Here is a 14,140-nt window from a genome sequence, read left to right on the forward strand (position 1 = left end):
GCATTTTTATTGCTGCATAAAGTATAAAGATCTTTACTAATTCCGACCGTGGAATTGGCAGATGAAGATTATGATCAATGTTTCTTAGTGAATAGCTGTGGGATGGTCTTTCTGGAATCTGCGACACATGTTTGCGGATAAGGCAGATAGATTCAAATATAAATATCAAGGGAAGAGTAAGGATCTTATATTTTATAAAATTTACTTGGCAGTGAGCTCTACTATCAAGTTCTAATAAGTAGCGAAGCGCTCTCTTTTGAAGTTTAAATATACGCTCAAATTGGTTCTTGCAGCATGTACCCCAGAATTGAAGGGCGTAACGAAGATGTGACTCAAAAAGAGCGTAATAAAGTGTTTTGGCCGTGAAAAAGCCTAATTCTCTTGAGATTGATCTTATGGCAAAACATGCCGAGCTTAGTTTTTTAGATAACGTATCTATGTGCAAATCCCATTTCAAAGAGCCGTCCACAACAAGACCCAAGAACTTGACAGACTCAACAACTTCCAAACTGGTATTGTTTAGAATAAATGGAGGAATGGTCGTTTTATATGATAAGACTTTAGTTTTTGAGAGATTTAGGCATAAAAGATTGGAATCGCACCACGATTTAATGAAGACCAAGTCGTTGGAAATTGTTGTATGTAGTGCCATTGCATTCGGATTGCTCCAAGTGAAGCTAGTATCATCAGCAAAAAGACAGATTTTTCCGCTTATGTTCAGGCTGGCCAGGTCATTTATAAACAGCAGAAAGAGCATAGGACCCAAAACGGAACCTTGAGGTACCCCACATTCAATTGGTTTACAAGAAGATCTTGACATATTGACCTTTACAAGTTGACTTCTGTTGCACAAATATGACTTAAACCATTGAATGGATATACCTCTGAATCCATAGTGCTGCAATTTGTTAATTAAAATAATGTGGTTTACGCAAACGAAAGCCTTTGAAAAGTCATAGAAAATGGTTGCTGTTAAGTAATTTTTGTTGATATTTGAATAAACGCTATTAAATAGGGAGTACATAGCATCGTTGTTGCATTTTTTGCTCAGAAATCCATACTGATAAGGGGTTAGGATATTATATTTAAACAAAAACCTTTTCTTAGCCAGGCGTTCTATGATCTTTGAGAGGGTTGGAAGAAGTGCAATTGGAAGATAGTTTAAGGCTTGATCTTTATCTCCTCCTTTATGTAATGGAATGATTATTGCAGTTTTAAGGCAGTTTGGAAAGACCCCATTTTGAAATGACATGTTGATTAGGTCTACTCAATGGATTAGAGTACAATCAGGCATATTTGAAAACATTTTAAGAATAAGCCCATCTATACCAGCTGATGATTTGTTTTTTATTTCGTTAATTGTACTTTGAAGTTCTGTAAATGATACTGGCGTAAAAAAGAAATTGTGCAAATTTTCATTAGAGAGAAGAAGGTGTTATGGTGGCCATTAGATTTTTTGCCACGTTTACAAAGTAATTTTTTAGGTCCTCGGGTGATGTAGAGATAGTGCTAGTTGAGGTAGACTTAGTTCTTAGTTCGTTAACAATAGACCATGTTTCTTTAGTTACATTGCCAGATTTTGCCAGCCTCCCACTGTAATAGATTTCTTTTGCAGCTTTAATTGTTTTAAGATAAGTTTTCCTATACTGCTTGACGTAATTATGAAAAGCACAAAAAAAAAAGTTCTCAGAATCTATCTGAGAACTTTTTTAGGTAGGAAAGTGAGCGCATGTTTTTTGCCGATACACGAAGACCTTTGGAGGACCAGGGCTTTTGTTTTTTTAGTTTTAATTGGCCTTAGAGGAAAAGATATATTTGCAATATCTGATAGCGAATTTAAGAATCTGGAGAACTCATTATCGACATCATTTGAAAGAAAGTTCCAGTTTTCCGTTAGACGATGATTCTTAAAAATTAGAAAATTATTTTTGTTATAAACACGGCCTAATTTACGCAAAGTGCTATTGTTAATTGAATCCAAAGAGAAGCTGGTTAATATAGCTTCATGATCTGAAAAGCCCGAACTGAAAACAGTACAATTTAAGAGTTCTGGAGCAAAGGATGATACTACGTAATCGATGGTGGTGGAGCTATCTTTAGTTATTCTGGTAGGTGAATCTATGTGCATTATCAAGCCCATGAACTCGAATATAGACTGGAGTGATTCTTGGGCAGCACATACACTGGAATAATCAATATTAAGATCGCCACATAAAATTAGTTTGCTTTTTAAGGGCATGGATTCTAGCAAGCTTAGTAGTTTCTGGCTAAAATTTTGTATATCAGAGTCGGGTGTTCTATATAGACAAACAATGTAGAGATCATGTGAATTATTATAAACAATGGAAAATTCAAACAATTTTTCAGATAATAAGTTATCAAACTTTGTCACTACTGAAAAGTCGTTATTAGTGGACATTATCAATGTGCCTCCATGCGTTATGTTTGTTCTATTGTATCTTGCTATGATGTTGTAATTTTCAACATATATGGGTTCATCAGTATTTAACCAGTTCAGTAATAGCAACTATTTCAGGGAAATTTAGTTCTTCTAGCAATAAAAATAAATCGTTAGTTTTGTGTCTTAAGGACTAAATATTTAAAAGAAAAATACTAAGCTTACTATCAACCAATTTTAAAGAGGGTGCTTGATCCTCTGGTCGCGTCAGGTATTCTAAAAATTTTTTCTAAATGGCGAACCACTAGAAAAATCATTATTTTGGCTTTCCCTAATTTTTTGGAGCCGCAAAAGCTTCTCCGACGAAAAATAGGTCCTAAAGGCAGAAAGGTCCTCTTCAACTTCCGTGGATCCAATACCATAGGCCTCGTGGAACCGGATGTACAGCGAGACCAGATCGGTCGGCAGTCCCTCAGCAGCAAGCATTAGTTTAATGCTGGAGTTGGTTTGTCCATCAAAACATGTACTCGTTGGTTGATCATGTAGATGTGTCAGGTAAAGTCTGAGAGATTTAAGGAGTAAAGGATCTCTCAGTCTAGCCAACAAGTAACGAACATTTTCCATGTCAGATTTACGAGAGAGCCGTACTATTGGTGGGATCATTGGGTCGAGATGGAGCCCACCACTATCGTTATTGGCTTTCTCCACAATCTTTTTGTTGACGGCTTCACCGTTTAAGGACTTACCAGCAGCTATGGCTTCCCTGTCTGAGTTGATCTTAAGCAGCTTTTCTTGCTTTGAAATGTTATCGGAGGCTGCTCGGGCAGCAATGGATGTTGGAGTTGGCGATAAGACTATATGGTGGGAGGGATGTGCTTTATGGCCATCTATAACAGTACCAGCAAGCCACATGTCTGTCTCTTTAAGTCGTTTCAGGAGATTCTTGTTTTGCACACCGACTTTAAAACTAGAGGGTAAACTGTATCCATCCTTAAGCATAGGAAAACATCTAATAAAGCCGTTGGTGCCAAGTTTAATCTTAATGTAGTGTGTAAGCTGACTCATTGAAAGTGCAGCTCACTGAAACACTCACAAAGAACCAATTTTTCCTAATTTTGACGTCTAAATAAAATAATTGAAAGGAATTTTTTTTTTTAGATTTTTTTTTTAATTGCGAAGAGCCATATCTCGTATATCCCAATTTATTCAGCATATTCTTAATCCTATAGAAACGTTTTATTAGGTATTTGCAACTCATTGATTTTCTCTAGGAAAAATCCAAAAAAGACCAGTTTTTCCTAAGTTGGAAGGACAATGTCTGAGAACCTAATAGAATGACGATTCAAAATCGCCTTATAAAAATATCAATGTTTCTTAATATATAGGAGCCATATCTTTACATCTGGAAGAAATACAAATGTTCTATTTTACGAGTATATTTGAAACTCATTGATTTTGCCTGGAAAAAATGCCAAAAAAAGTTAATTTATAATCCTAAATTGATAATCTTATGATATATAATTTGCAAAAATCTAATTCTCCTTCCCTTGATGATCGGATTAAGGATGATAAAGTTGGCGTATCTACTGTGTTTGAACACTTTGAAATTCAACACAAAACATCGACAATTCATAAAGTGATTCGTGTTGAGCAAAGCTTCCTATAAAGCCTTAAATAATAATAATAAACAAAATTTATTACTTTTCATAAACAAGTACAAAATACAATATAAAAATTAATAAATACACAATGTCTATGAAAAATAAAAGGCCGTGTTACGTCAGTATTCTGGTACGTACACCAGAACAACAAGAGACAAGATAAATATATGTCCCCTTTAATTTCTTAGAATTCTTAAGAATTTCGTTTTTCAAAAGGTAGTTCACCGCCTCTAATGAAGTTGCTCGATGCTTTTGAGCAGAGGGTTGACCTAAACGAAAGAAATTTCTTACGTCGGAAAATCGGCATTCAACTCCTAATTTGCTGTTAATAATATCCAAACAAGTACCAAGGTCCGAGATTTCGTCCTTGCCCTCTTCATTACCGTGAATAATCAAATTGTATTTTTTTGACTCTCTTTCAAGTTTATTCAGCTTTTCTTTAAGTTGCCTCTACCTTAAGGGCTTTGTTTTCCTCTTTAACTTTTAATAAATCCTCCAATAGCTCCTTTCTTAATAATTTTAATTCTTCGGCGATCTCAGTCTTCTGCTCTCTTACTAGATTTTTTATTTCTTCGTTGCTACTTTCTAAGCTCTGTAATAAATCAACAAGAGACTTATTCTCCATAATTTGCAAAACCAAAAAAACAACAACAAAATTAATGCAATATATTTAACAAATCCTCTAGTGTATGGTTTGCTATACTAGTGTAAATCTATGTAATTCCAATTCCAACAGGAGAATAATAGCCAAATACCGAAATACCAGGGATTATTCAGCGTTTAGCATATTTATATTATTTTATGTACATTTAAATAATGGTTTCCCAAAATATAAGATTAGTTATGGGTAAATTCAATATGTACATACGGTTTCAATGATCCCATATATAAAGGCTGCCAAGTTTCACAAATTAAAACTCACTATTTTTGATGACTTTGAAGATTTTCTTTGACTACCAATTTTTAATGCTCCCTTAACTAAAACTGAACATACACTTCAATAAATAGGTCTAGACTTTTTAAAGTGATTTGCTAACATTGCACACGCTAAATTTACACACGGTGAAACTCGCTATAAAATCAAGATTAAAATATGCCAATCTTATAAAAAATCTGCTGATTAAATAAAAACGCCACAGCATGCATAAAAAGCAGCAAAACAATCCTTTGAGGACAGAAAGATCACAAATGAATGTGATTGCATCATCAGGTATCATAGAGAATTACCAGTTGTTATTTAATCCAAACATATGAGTACTATAAAATTTTATCTATAGGTAATGAATTCTATCTATAGGTACTTTTCTTCTTTTGACTATAAGTACAGTTTTATTGAGAATCGTCTGGTTCTGATGCCGTTTATCAGTCGTTGGGAGGTCTGTGATGTATTATTGATTGTAGCTTTCTTTTAACTTGTATAACATTTAATATTTTATATCAGGGTCTTACACTTTCAATGCTCCTTTTCATAAAACATTCTATGAAATCATAAGTATCCTAATATTGAAATTATAATTTCACTATCAATCAGGTGAAAAGATCTCTTGCTCTGTGATGTTATTAACTTGGTAATTGTGTTTTTATAATATGATTTTATACGTTTTCTTATTGTTAGTGTTCTCTTATTTTGAATTTAGTACTTTATTATATATAATTTACCATATACTGTGTTTATAATCTTGCGAGTTTGTAATATTTAATGAGGTTTTCCCCTATAGTTAAGAAATAAATAAATGATACTAAAGATGATGGATGTGTTTTTTTCAATTTGATAAACTGTGTTGGAAAAATAAAACTTCATTAACATTTTGAAATCATATTTTAAAATTAAACAAGGAAATAAGGAATTAAATAAAATTAAACAGAAAAATAATATTTTTAATGTCATTTCGGAAAAATCTATTTAGTGTGCATGAATATTTGTAAAATAGTTTTAAAAAAATTAATCCTTAATTAATTTAAATTAAGGTTAATGCTATCTCTCTTGTATGGTTTATTAACCAGTTTCTATTTCCAGTACATAAACCCGATCATTAAAACATTGCACTTTCATTTACCGAATGGCTGCTTTAAAAGTCTCGTAATTTAATCTAAAAGCGTTATGTCAAAGTGCTATTTTTACACTACAATGTATCTAAGCCAGGCCGTGCCTAAAATACCGACTTTTTTTTCTACTTTTCAACTAAATCACGTTAAAACATTAAATAAACATTTTAACTTTTTTATCCCGAACGTCGAAATGGACTTGCCGAATTAGTTAATTATTATTTTTCACCCAGGTAACACAAATATTTAAGTTTTCCCAATCGTTGGCAATGAAAAATTCGATTTATTTTCAATGGCTCGTATTTTTTAAATATTAGGGTGTATAAATGAGTTGTTTATGTCGAAAACTTCAAACCTGCATTTTATTTGATTATAAACTGAGAAATTTTATATATTATATGAGCAGGAAGCAGTTATTATATTTTAAATAATTTAATAACTGACGTTATATTGAAATGTCGAAGAACTATCCCCTCTTAAATGACTGAAATGGAGATACAAATTTCAGTATTAAATTTTCCAATTTTTTTATAAGACAAATCCTATCATTTTCTCTTATTTACTTTTTATTGCAAGTTAACGAATTGATTTTCGCACGCAAAACCTACTTCTAAAACCTAATTCTGAGTTCATAGTTGGCATTGCTCAATTTGGAGTGTCTGAGATAGCCAGAGGTGAATTGGTCTGAATCAGCTCAGATAATTTGGGTAATAAATGAACTGTATAATAAATTATGGTGAAAAGAATGTTAAATAAATTATGTTAAAAAAGCGACCAGTGAATCAAATAAAACTATAACCACTATATTTGTACATAAAATAGTCTTTTAAATTTAATGTACATTTCTTAACCATTGATTTTTAGTTTTTTGCAGGCCTATATTAGGGCGTCGCGTGACTTCAAGATGAATTCCTCAATCAGTAACATCTTTCCATCGCAGGAATCCATAACCACCACAAGTAAGTTGTGATAACTAATTTAAATATAAGTAAGTTAAATTTAAAACTTCTTAATTTATTTATTTTGCCATATTAGTTGGGTCAGTAAGGAAATTTGGTTTTATACAACTAGTTCATACATTTACTTTTTAGTTCCAGATTCATGGGATACCTATAGCGACTCCTCACAACAAGAAAACGCAACCTGCGACCCGATCACCTCCGCCCAAACCGAAATCTACTACGGAATCCTCCCGATTCTCCTGATCAGCTGTTTCCTTGCCATGATCGTCAACGTCATCGTGATCGTCAGCGCTTGCTGGATCAGATCCCCTATGACTCCCAATTTGAAGATCAGTCTTAGTCTGGCCACCGCAGATGCCACCAGTTCCACTATGTACGGACTATTGGTGCTTATCGAGGATTACAATTTCAATGTGGGTATTATGCCTTTGGCTATTGAGTTGCTGAGGTTAAGCGGGATTAGTAAGTATTAGTTAATTTAAGATAGATAGGCATTAAAATGGCGCAATAAAAAAAAACAAAAAATTAGACATATTATAGACTTACGACCAAGAAGAATATAAGTTCAAATCATTTAATTCCATCGATATAATAAAAATGTATAGGAATTGTCAATAAAAAAGTACAATGCTAACAAAAATAGTATAAAATTACAAAAATATGAAAGGAAACAATTTAACTAAATTTGGTCAATAAAGAACTCTATCAACGAGTAAAAAGGACAGTCATCTAACATGGTCCTAAGAGCTTTCTTAAAAGTTAAAAAAGTCTTAGCTCTATTTATTCTACATAGGAGAGGATTAAAAATGTTGAGAGATATAATCGTTCGAAATATATATATCATCTAGATAGATATAATCGATTGAATATTTGGGTACATATCCCAAATATTCAATCAATGATATAATTTTCGGAGCATGCTGTACCTGCGACAATCGGGTAAAAAAGATGTATAATTTATCTGCATTTCGAGTTTTATAAAAATTAAGATCTCCAGATCTCATGTGGTTGGAAATATTTTTATGTACTTGACATGCATACTCCAAGATATAGACGTTAATTATAGTTGGGATTTTTTTTTTTTAAGTATCACGGCAAGTTTCTCTGAAGGAAAATCTAAACATCGTACGTACAATGCGCTTATGATTTATTAGCACTCTCCTAATACTGGATACTGACTACTGATAAGTTACCTGATCGATTATAAAAGGTTTGAGTTTCTTCGATAAAGGTACTTTATACATACAGTGCATTCACGATGAAAGAAACAAATTCGTTTCAGGTATTTTTCCTTCTTTTATTTTTTGGACACATCGATTAGTATTGTCACTTGCGCGTGTTTTGGAATACACAATTGTCATAGAGGGTGCCTCAAGTAGAAACTATGGCATCAGCAAAATTTTTTTTTAACAGAACACCCTATATATGTGTTACAATTCTATGATCTATTCTGAATAATTCTTCTATAGCAAATCGTAAGTCAATGGTTCCTCAAATATAACGTAACAGACTAAAGAAACATATGAAATTAATTTGTTGTTCATTTGATTCAATGGGAACCATTGAATGGACAACAATGCAAAGCATATTTTGGTTACAGGGTGTCTCAAGTAAAAACTATGACGCCAACATTATTAGACCTTATTATTAAACCGTGTTTTTTCGTAGAAACATTAAACGGAGAGCGCTACTTAATCTTTCTACAGTTTAAACTTATCTTTGCTTTAGTTGTTTTATTCGCTGATCTATAAGAGGCCGACATACCTAGTAATTAGATATATGGTTTCAATAAGACCGGGCACGCCCTCACTTTACCATTGCCGTTCAACAATTTCTTGATGCAACAGATGGATTGGACGAAGAGGGCGGATTGAGTGGCCATCAAGATCACCAGCTATAACCCCATTAGATTTTTTGTTGTGGTGCTATTTGAAGTCCAAAGTATAAGACCAAATAATGTTGATGTTTAAAGCAAGGAATTCGACAAGAAAGTAATCGATCCGTAAGTGATTGAAAATGTGCAATTCGATGTTATTTACCGACTTTAAAAATGCATTGAAGTAAATAGACAACAAATTGAACATCAATTAAAATAAATATTGTATAAGTAAAATTTTTTAATATTGTATTCGTTAGTCTATTATGTCAAATTTGTCAAACCGCTAACTTTAGACATATGGTATGCTATGCAAAAAGTATTCCGAATATATCGTAGAATTTTAAAATGTCATGATACATAGGGTATTCCATTTAAAAAAATTACCGTAAAAAAATATGTTGACGCCATAGTTTCTTCTTGAGGTACCCTGTATAGAAAATTTATATTGCAAAAAACGCGCATGTGAAAATGCTAATCGACGTATCAGAAAATTAAAAGAAGAAAAAATACCTGAATTTTAAATGAATTTGTTCCTTATATCGTAAATGCACTATATAACGCCTAACGGTCAATTTCAAAAATGACAGCTTGTCAAAAAGCCGAAAATCTGCTTTGCTCTACGTCATTAGTATAGGCCTGCAAATTTAAGAGTGTGTGAAGGAAAAAATAGAGAAAAGAGTGCAAAGATTTCAAGGGCCTATTGACCAGCCAAAAATAAGAAGTTTTTTTCATAAAAACGTACGTCCTAACTTGTTTCGTTTTCTAGATACAGAGTGTAAAACCTTTTTAATAATTTTTTTTTTTAATGAAAATCTGCTTTTGTATGTATTTGTTATTTAGGCTAAGTTAAATTTTGAAAAGAAATTAAATGAATCTCAATAATCGATGCGATTTTATTATTTGTTTTAATAGGGCCAGGCACAGATTCTGATTTTTTTCCTGGAAACAAAGCTAGATATGAGTAAGGCTCAGGAGGTAAGAAAGTTACTTATTGACCGCTTTATCTAAAAAAAAATAAATTGTCAAAAAAGCGGTCGCGTACCATAATTTTACCTATAAGTATCAAGTAGGTAGCCCCCTGAAACGCCACTGGAATTAATAAATGTATTTTATTCTCACCAAAGGAGAGCCTTTATGGCGATAAATAAGCATACCAAATTTTATTCTAATCGGCTGAAAGGGTTTTGAATAATTGATAAAAAACTGATTTTATTAAAAAAACTTTTACACTCTGTATCTAGAAAACGAAGCAAGTTAGGACATATGTTTATATGAAAAAAAGTTCTTATTTTTTGGCTGGTAAATACGCCCTTGAAATCTTTTCACTCAATTTTAAATCACCCTGTATAACTTATCCAGCAGACGTCAATATGTGAAGGCCTACAGATCTAACTAATCGAAAACCACGCATATTAAATAGGTAATCTAATATAAAGTGCGTCTCTTGGAACAAATTGACTAAATCAAAGGCATTTTTTTTGCGAAAATATGCTCGGACACGTCAATAAGTATTATAAATTGCCTTTATTTAAATAAAAAAAATTCTATACAGGGTTTCTCAAATATGAGGTACGACTCAACAATCCCATTTTTTGAATGGCTATTATTAAAGGGTTTAACAAAAAAATTTAAACATAAATATTTTCTACTCCATGCCTTTTAAAAGATATTTAACAAATATTATCTAATTCAAAAAATTAATTCAATTCAATGGACTTTCTTTAATAAATAAATAGTCAAATATTTCCAACAGGTAAGCCACACAATTACAGGAAATATTATCTCAAATCTTAATGTAGAAAAAAATGGTACAAAAAATAATTTAACAAAATTACTTAATACATCATAAGCCTAACCTAAACTTTAAAATAAGTAAGCAATAGAAAGACAGTAATAGATCAATTAACCTTGCTAATTGGTTTCAAAGAATCATAAAAAACATCATAAAACAAATAACAGATATAATTTATTAGTTCTAGAACGTTGACAATAAAAAGTTAAGGAACATCTTGCATTTAACCTGGGAATTATGTACCTAATTTGATTTAGTAACTCGGTACAATCAATTTTATTATCTAAGAGTTTGAATAAAAAGGTAATTCTTAATCTATGTCTTCTGGTTTGCAAGGATACCATTCCAAGCCTATTTAATAAAAAATCATTGTCTAGTCGTCTAGACCTCTAGCAGGGTAAATACTATCTTCCTTAAAAGTTAAATATTTCAATATATGCGTGGCACAAACTCAAGCTTTATAATATCGACCTGGTAAATTATATACCAAATGAGACAACCATATTCCATTTTAGATCTAACAAAACTAAAGTGCAGAATTTTTAATGTGTTAGGGTTATAAAAATTCTTGCTATTGCAAATAATAAATTTTAAAGATTTAGAGGCAGCTGAAACGACATTATTTAGATGAGTCTTGAAGTTAAAGCTAATGATCAAAAGTAATCCCCAAGTCATCAATATTACTACATCTTCTTAAAATATTATTATTAATTGCATAATCAAATATTATTGGATTCTGTTTTCGAGAATAGGTTCAAATAAAGCATTTAGACTTATTTAAGTACAACTTGTTTGGTTTACACCATATAGTAGTTTTGTTTATTTAATCTTGCAAATCAATACAATCGTGGATAGTAATAATATTTATAAAAAGTTTAAGGTAATCCGCAAATTCTGTCTCTCGGGAATTTAATAAGTTTAGTAAGGTCATCAATACATATCAGAAAAAAAGGGGACCTAAACTAGATCCCTGTAGGACACCTGAGGAAACCGCGTAACTATGAGAACAGAAACCCTCAACTTTGACAAATTGATGGCGGCTAGTTAGATAAGATTGTACAAGAGCGTATGCGAAAATCCCCAGGCATTAATTTTAAAAAGAAAAGTTTTATGGTCTAATTTATCAAATGCCTTCTGAAAGTCCACATAGGCTACTTCAACCTGGACAAACTGACCCAGCGTAATACGGATACTCTGGGAAAAACAAGTCAAGTTTGTATCACAAGACTTTCTCTGCATAAATCCATGCTGATGATATAAAGCTTTTAGTATGTGAATAGATTTAATTGAAAATGCACGATTTAAAAATCTTAGAAAAGTTGCATAAAATCAAAATAGGCCTATAATTACGCAGCTCCATTGGATCGCCTTTTTTAAAAAGCAGGTATGACTGGTGGTTTTCCAACAACTTGGAAAAATACCAGTTTCAATATATTTGTTAAATATTAAAAGTAGTGGCTTGGAAAAAACACGTATGCAATCCTTTACAACGAAGCTTGGGATGGAGTCAATACCTGTAGTTAATTTGTTTTTTAATTTTGTTGCAGCTAAAAAAATATCATACTCCCCTGTCCCATTTAATTTGGTAAAACATATTTCCAGAGAAACAGAATCAACATCGACGGAGTTAGATTCTGCATCAACACTTTGAAAAAATGTTGAAAATGCCTCAGCAATAGCTTTAGACGATGAAAATTCTCAATCCCATTTTTTAAATTACCAGGTATTCGGAATTTTCCCTTTTTCATCCGTATAAATGATCAAAACTGTGAGCTGTCATTATGCAAATCATTTTCGACTTTTTGAATAAATCCTTGATACGAAAAATTTATATGATTCTTAAGTATTGTTCTATAGACTTTAAAATTATTGTAATCATAATTTGAACCATACTTTTTATATCTTCAAAAAATTGCTTACTTTTTTCTAATTAATGCAATAATATCCGATGTATACCATTCAGGATTTTTTTCCTGTCAATTTTAAATGAAACTATGCTCAAAAAAATACTGTTTAAAAGATCGTAAAGGATATCGCAAGCTTGATTATGTGATAGTGCATCATATACTGGTGAAAAGTCAGCATTAAGTATTGCGTTATAATGAGTTGGAAAATTAGCCTTTCGAAAATTAAATGCCTTAGGTCCATTAAATGCTTGGAATATCATGTGTAATAGTACCTGACATTGACAAGTAATAACTAATAAGATCTTTGAATGGACCTAAAATACCTTGCTAGTTTTGGTATCACACATAGAAACAATATGTGATTTGGTTTACCAATCTTTATATTTAATGGAAGTAAATGAGTAACTACCCAATACAATACAAACATTTTCATGAATTTTTATTTAATTACTATTAAGATCTAAAATACTATCATTCATTACAACATCTTGCTATCACAACTGGCCTTTTATTTACTTCACTTTTTGAAAACGTTCTCAGAATTTTTAGGTCCCAAGGTTAAAAGCAAATCATTTATAAATGAATCATAAAGTTCTGCTTTTATGAAATTATCATTAACATTAAGTGGTTTCTCAATATACCTTGCACTAGGTTTGAAATGCAAAAAAATGTGTTTTAATGTAGCAAAATTTTTTTAGTCATTTTGGCAATAATTGTCACCTATTAAGTTATGTTCTTGTAAATTAATCCTATTTTTCTTGAACATACTTGAAAAATCGTCAAGAGCTAGGATTTGAATGTTCTGGATTACATCTTCTATTTTCATGGTATCTGTTAAGGTATTTTATTTTTGCACGTATTTATCTTGGTAAAGTAAATTGCATCTGGATTCTAAGGTTGAAGACCACATATCCTGAATTTGTTGATTTTGGATCACTGGGTAAGAGTGTGTGTGTGTGTATAATGTGACCCAATTGGTCGTGTTTTAACTTTTTTAAAGTCTGATGATGCTCTTAGGCACAGATTTACAGAATACTCTGTAAATCTGTGTCTTAGGAACGAAGCACGTATTACCACTTTATGTATAATCCATTAATAAAATTTTTTGAGACCGAGATTTTGTGCTGTTCTTTTTTTAATATGCACGTAGACGCTAAACATATTTTTTTGCTTAACATATAACATATTCAGGATATATTACGATTGTTGTAAATTTATTACACGCTGGAGCTGATTAATTTTAAAGTTGGGTAAATTGTATAAAATTATGCAAAATTCAAGATGCAGAGCTGGAATGCTATTCCATTCCTATTAAATGAATAATAGTGTCGTCAGCAAAAGGCTCTATTTTACATTCATTTATAATAATAATGATGGCATTCCCCTGATATTGGTTTATTAGTAACTCCAACACGCTGTTTTTAAACTTGGCTTGTTGCGACCTATTTTGTAAATAAGATTTAAACCACATTAAAAATTCGACAAATTACGGCTG

The 14,140-nt window shown here is 31.7% G+C and overlaps 1 protein-coding gene across 2 annotated transcripts in view; it reads left to right on the top strand.

The window, feature by feature from the left end:
* Positions 1-14,140, top strand: part of LOC126739697 (adenosine receptor A2b-like) — a 100,740-nt gene that overhangs the window by 41,204 nt on the left and 45,396 nt on the right. Inside the window, exons 2-3 of one of the 2 annotated variants that reach the window (XM_050445487.1) lie at positions 6,970-7,064; positions 7,197-7,529. In XM_050445487.1, coding sequence (XP_050301444.1) covers positions 7,010-7,064; positions 7,197-7,529 — 388 coding nt within the window. In that variant the 5' untranslated portion in view covers positions 6,970-7,009. The remainder of the gene's footprint in view (positions 1-6,969; positions 7,065-7,196; positions 7,530-14,140) is intronic. The other variant, XM_050445488.1, reaches the window with a different exon arrangement.

This window comes from Anthonomus grandis, chromosome 8 (assembly GCF_022605725.1).
Source record: "Anthonomus grandis grandis chromosome 8, icAntGran1.3, whole genome shotgun sequence".
In the NCBI taxonomy this organism is placed as follows: Eukaryota; Metazoa; Arthropoda; class Insecta; order Coleoptera; family Curculionidae; genus Anthonomus; species Anthonomus grandis.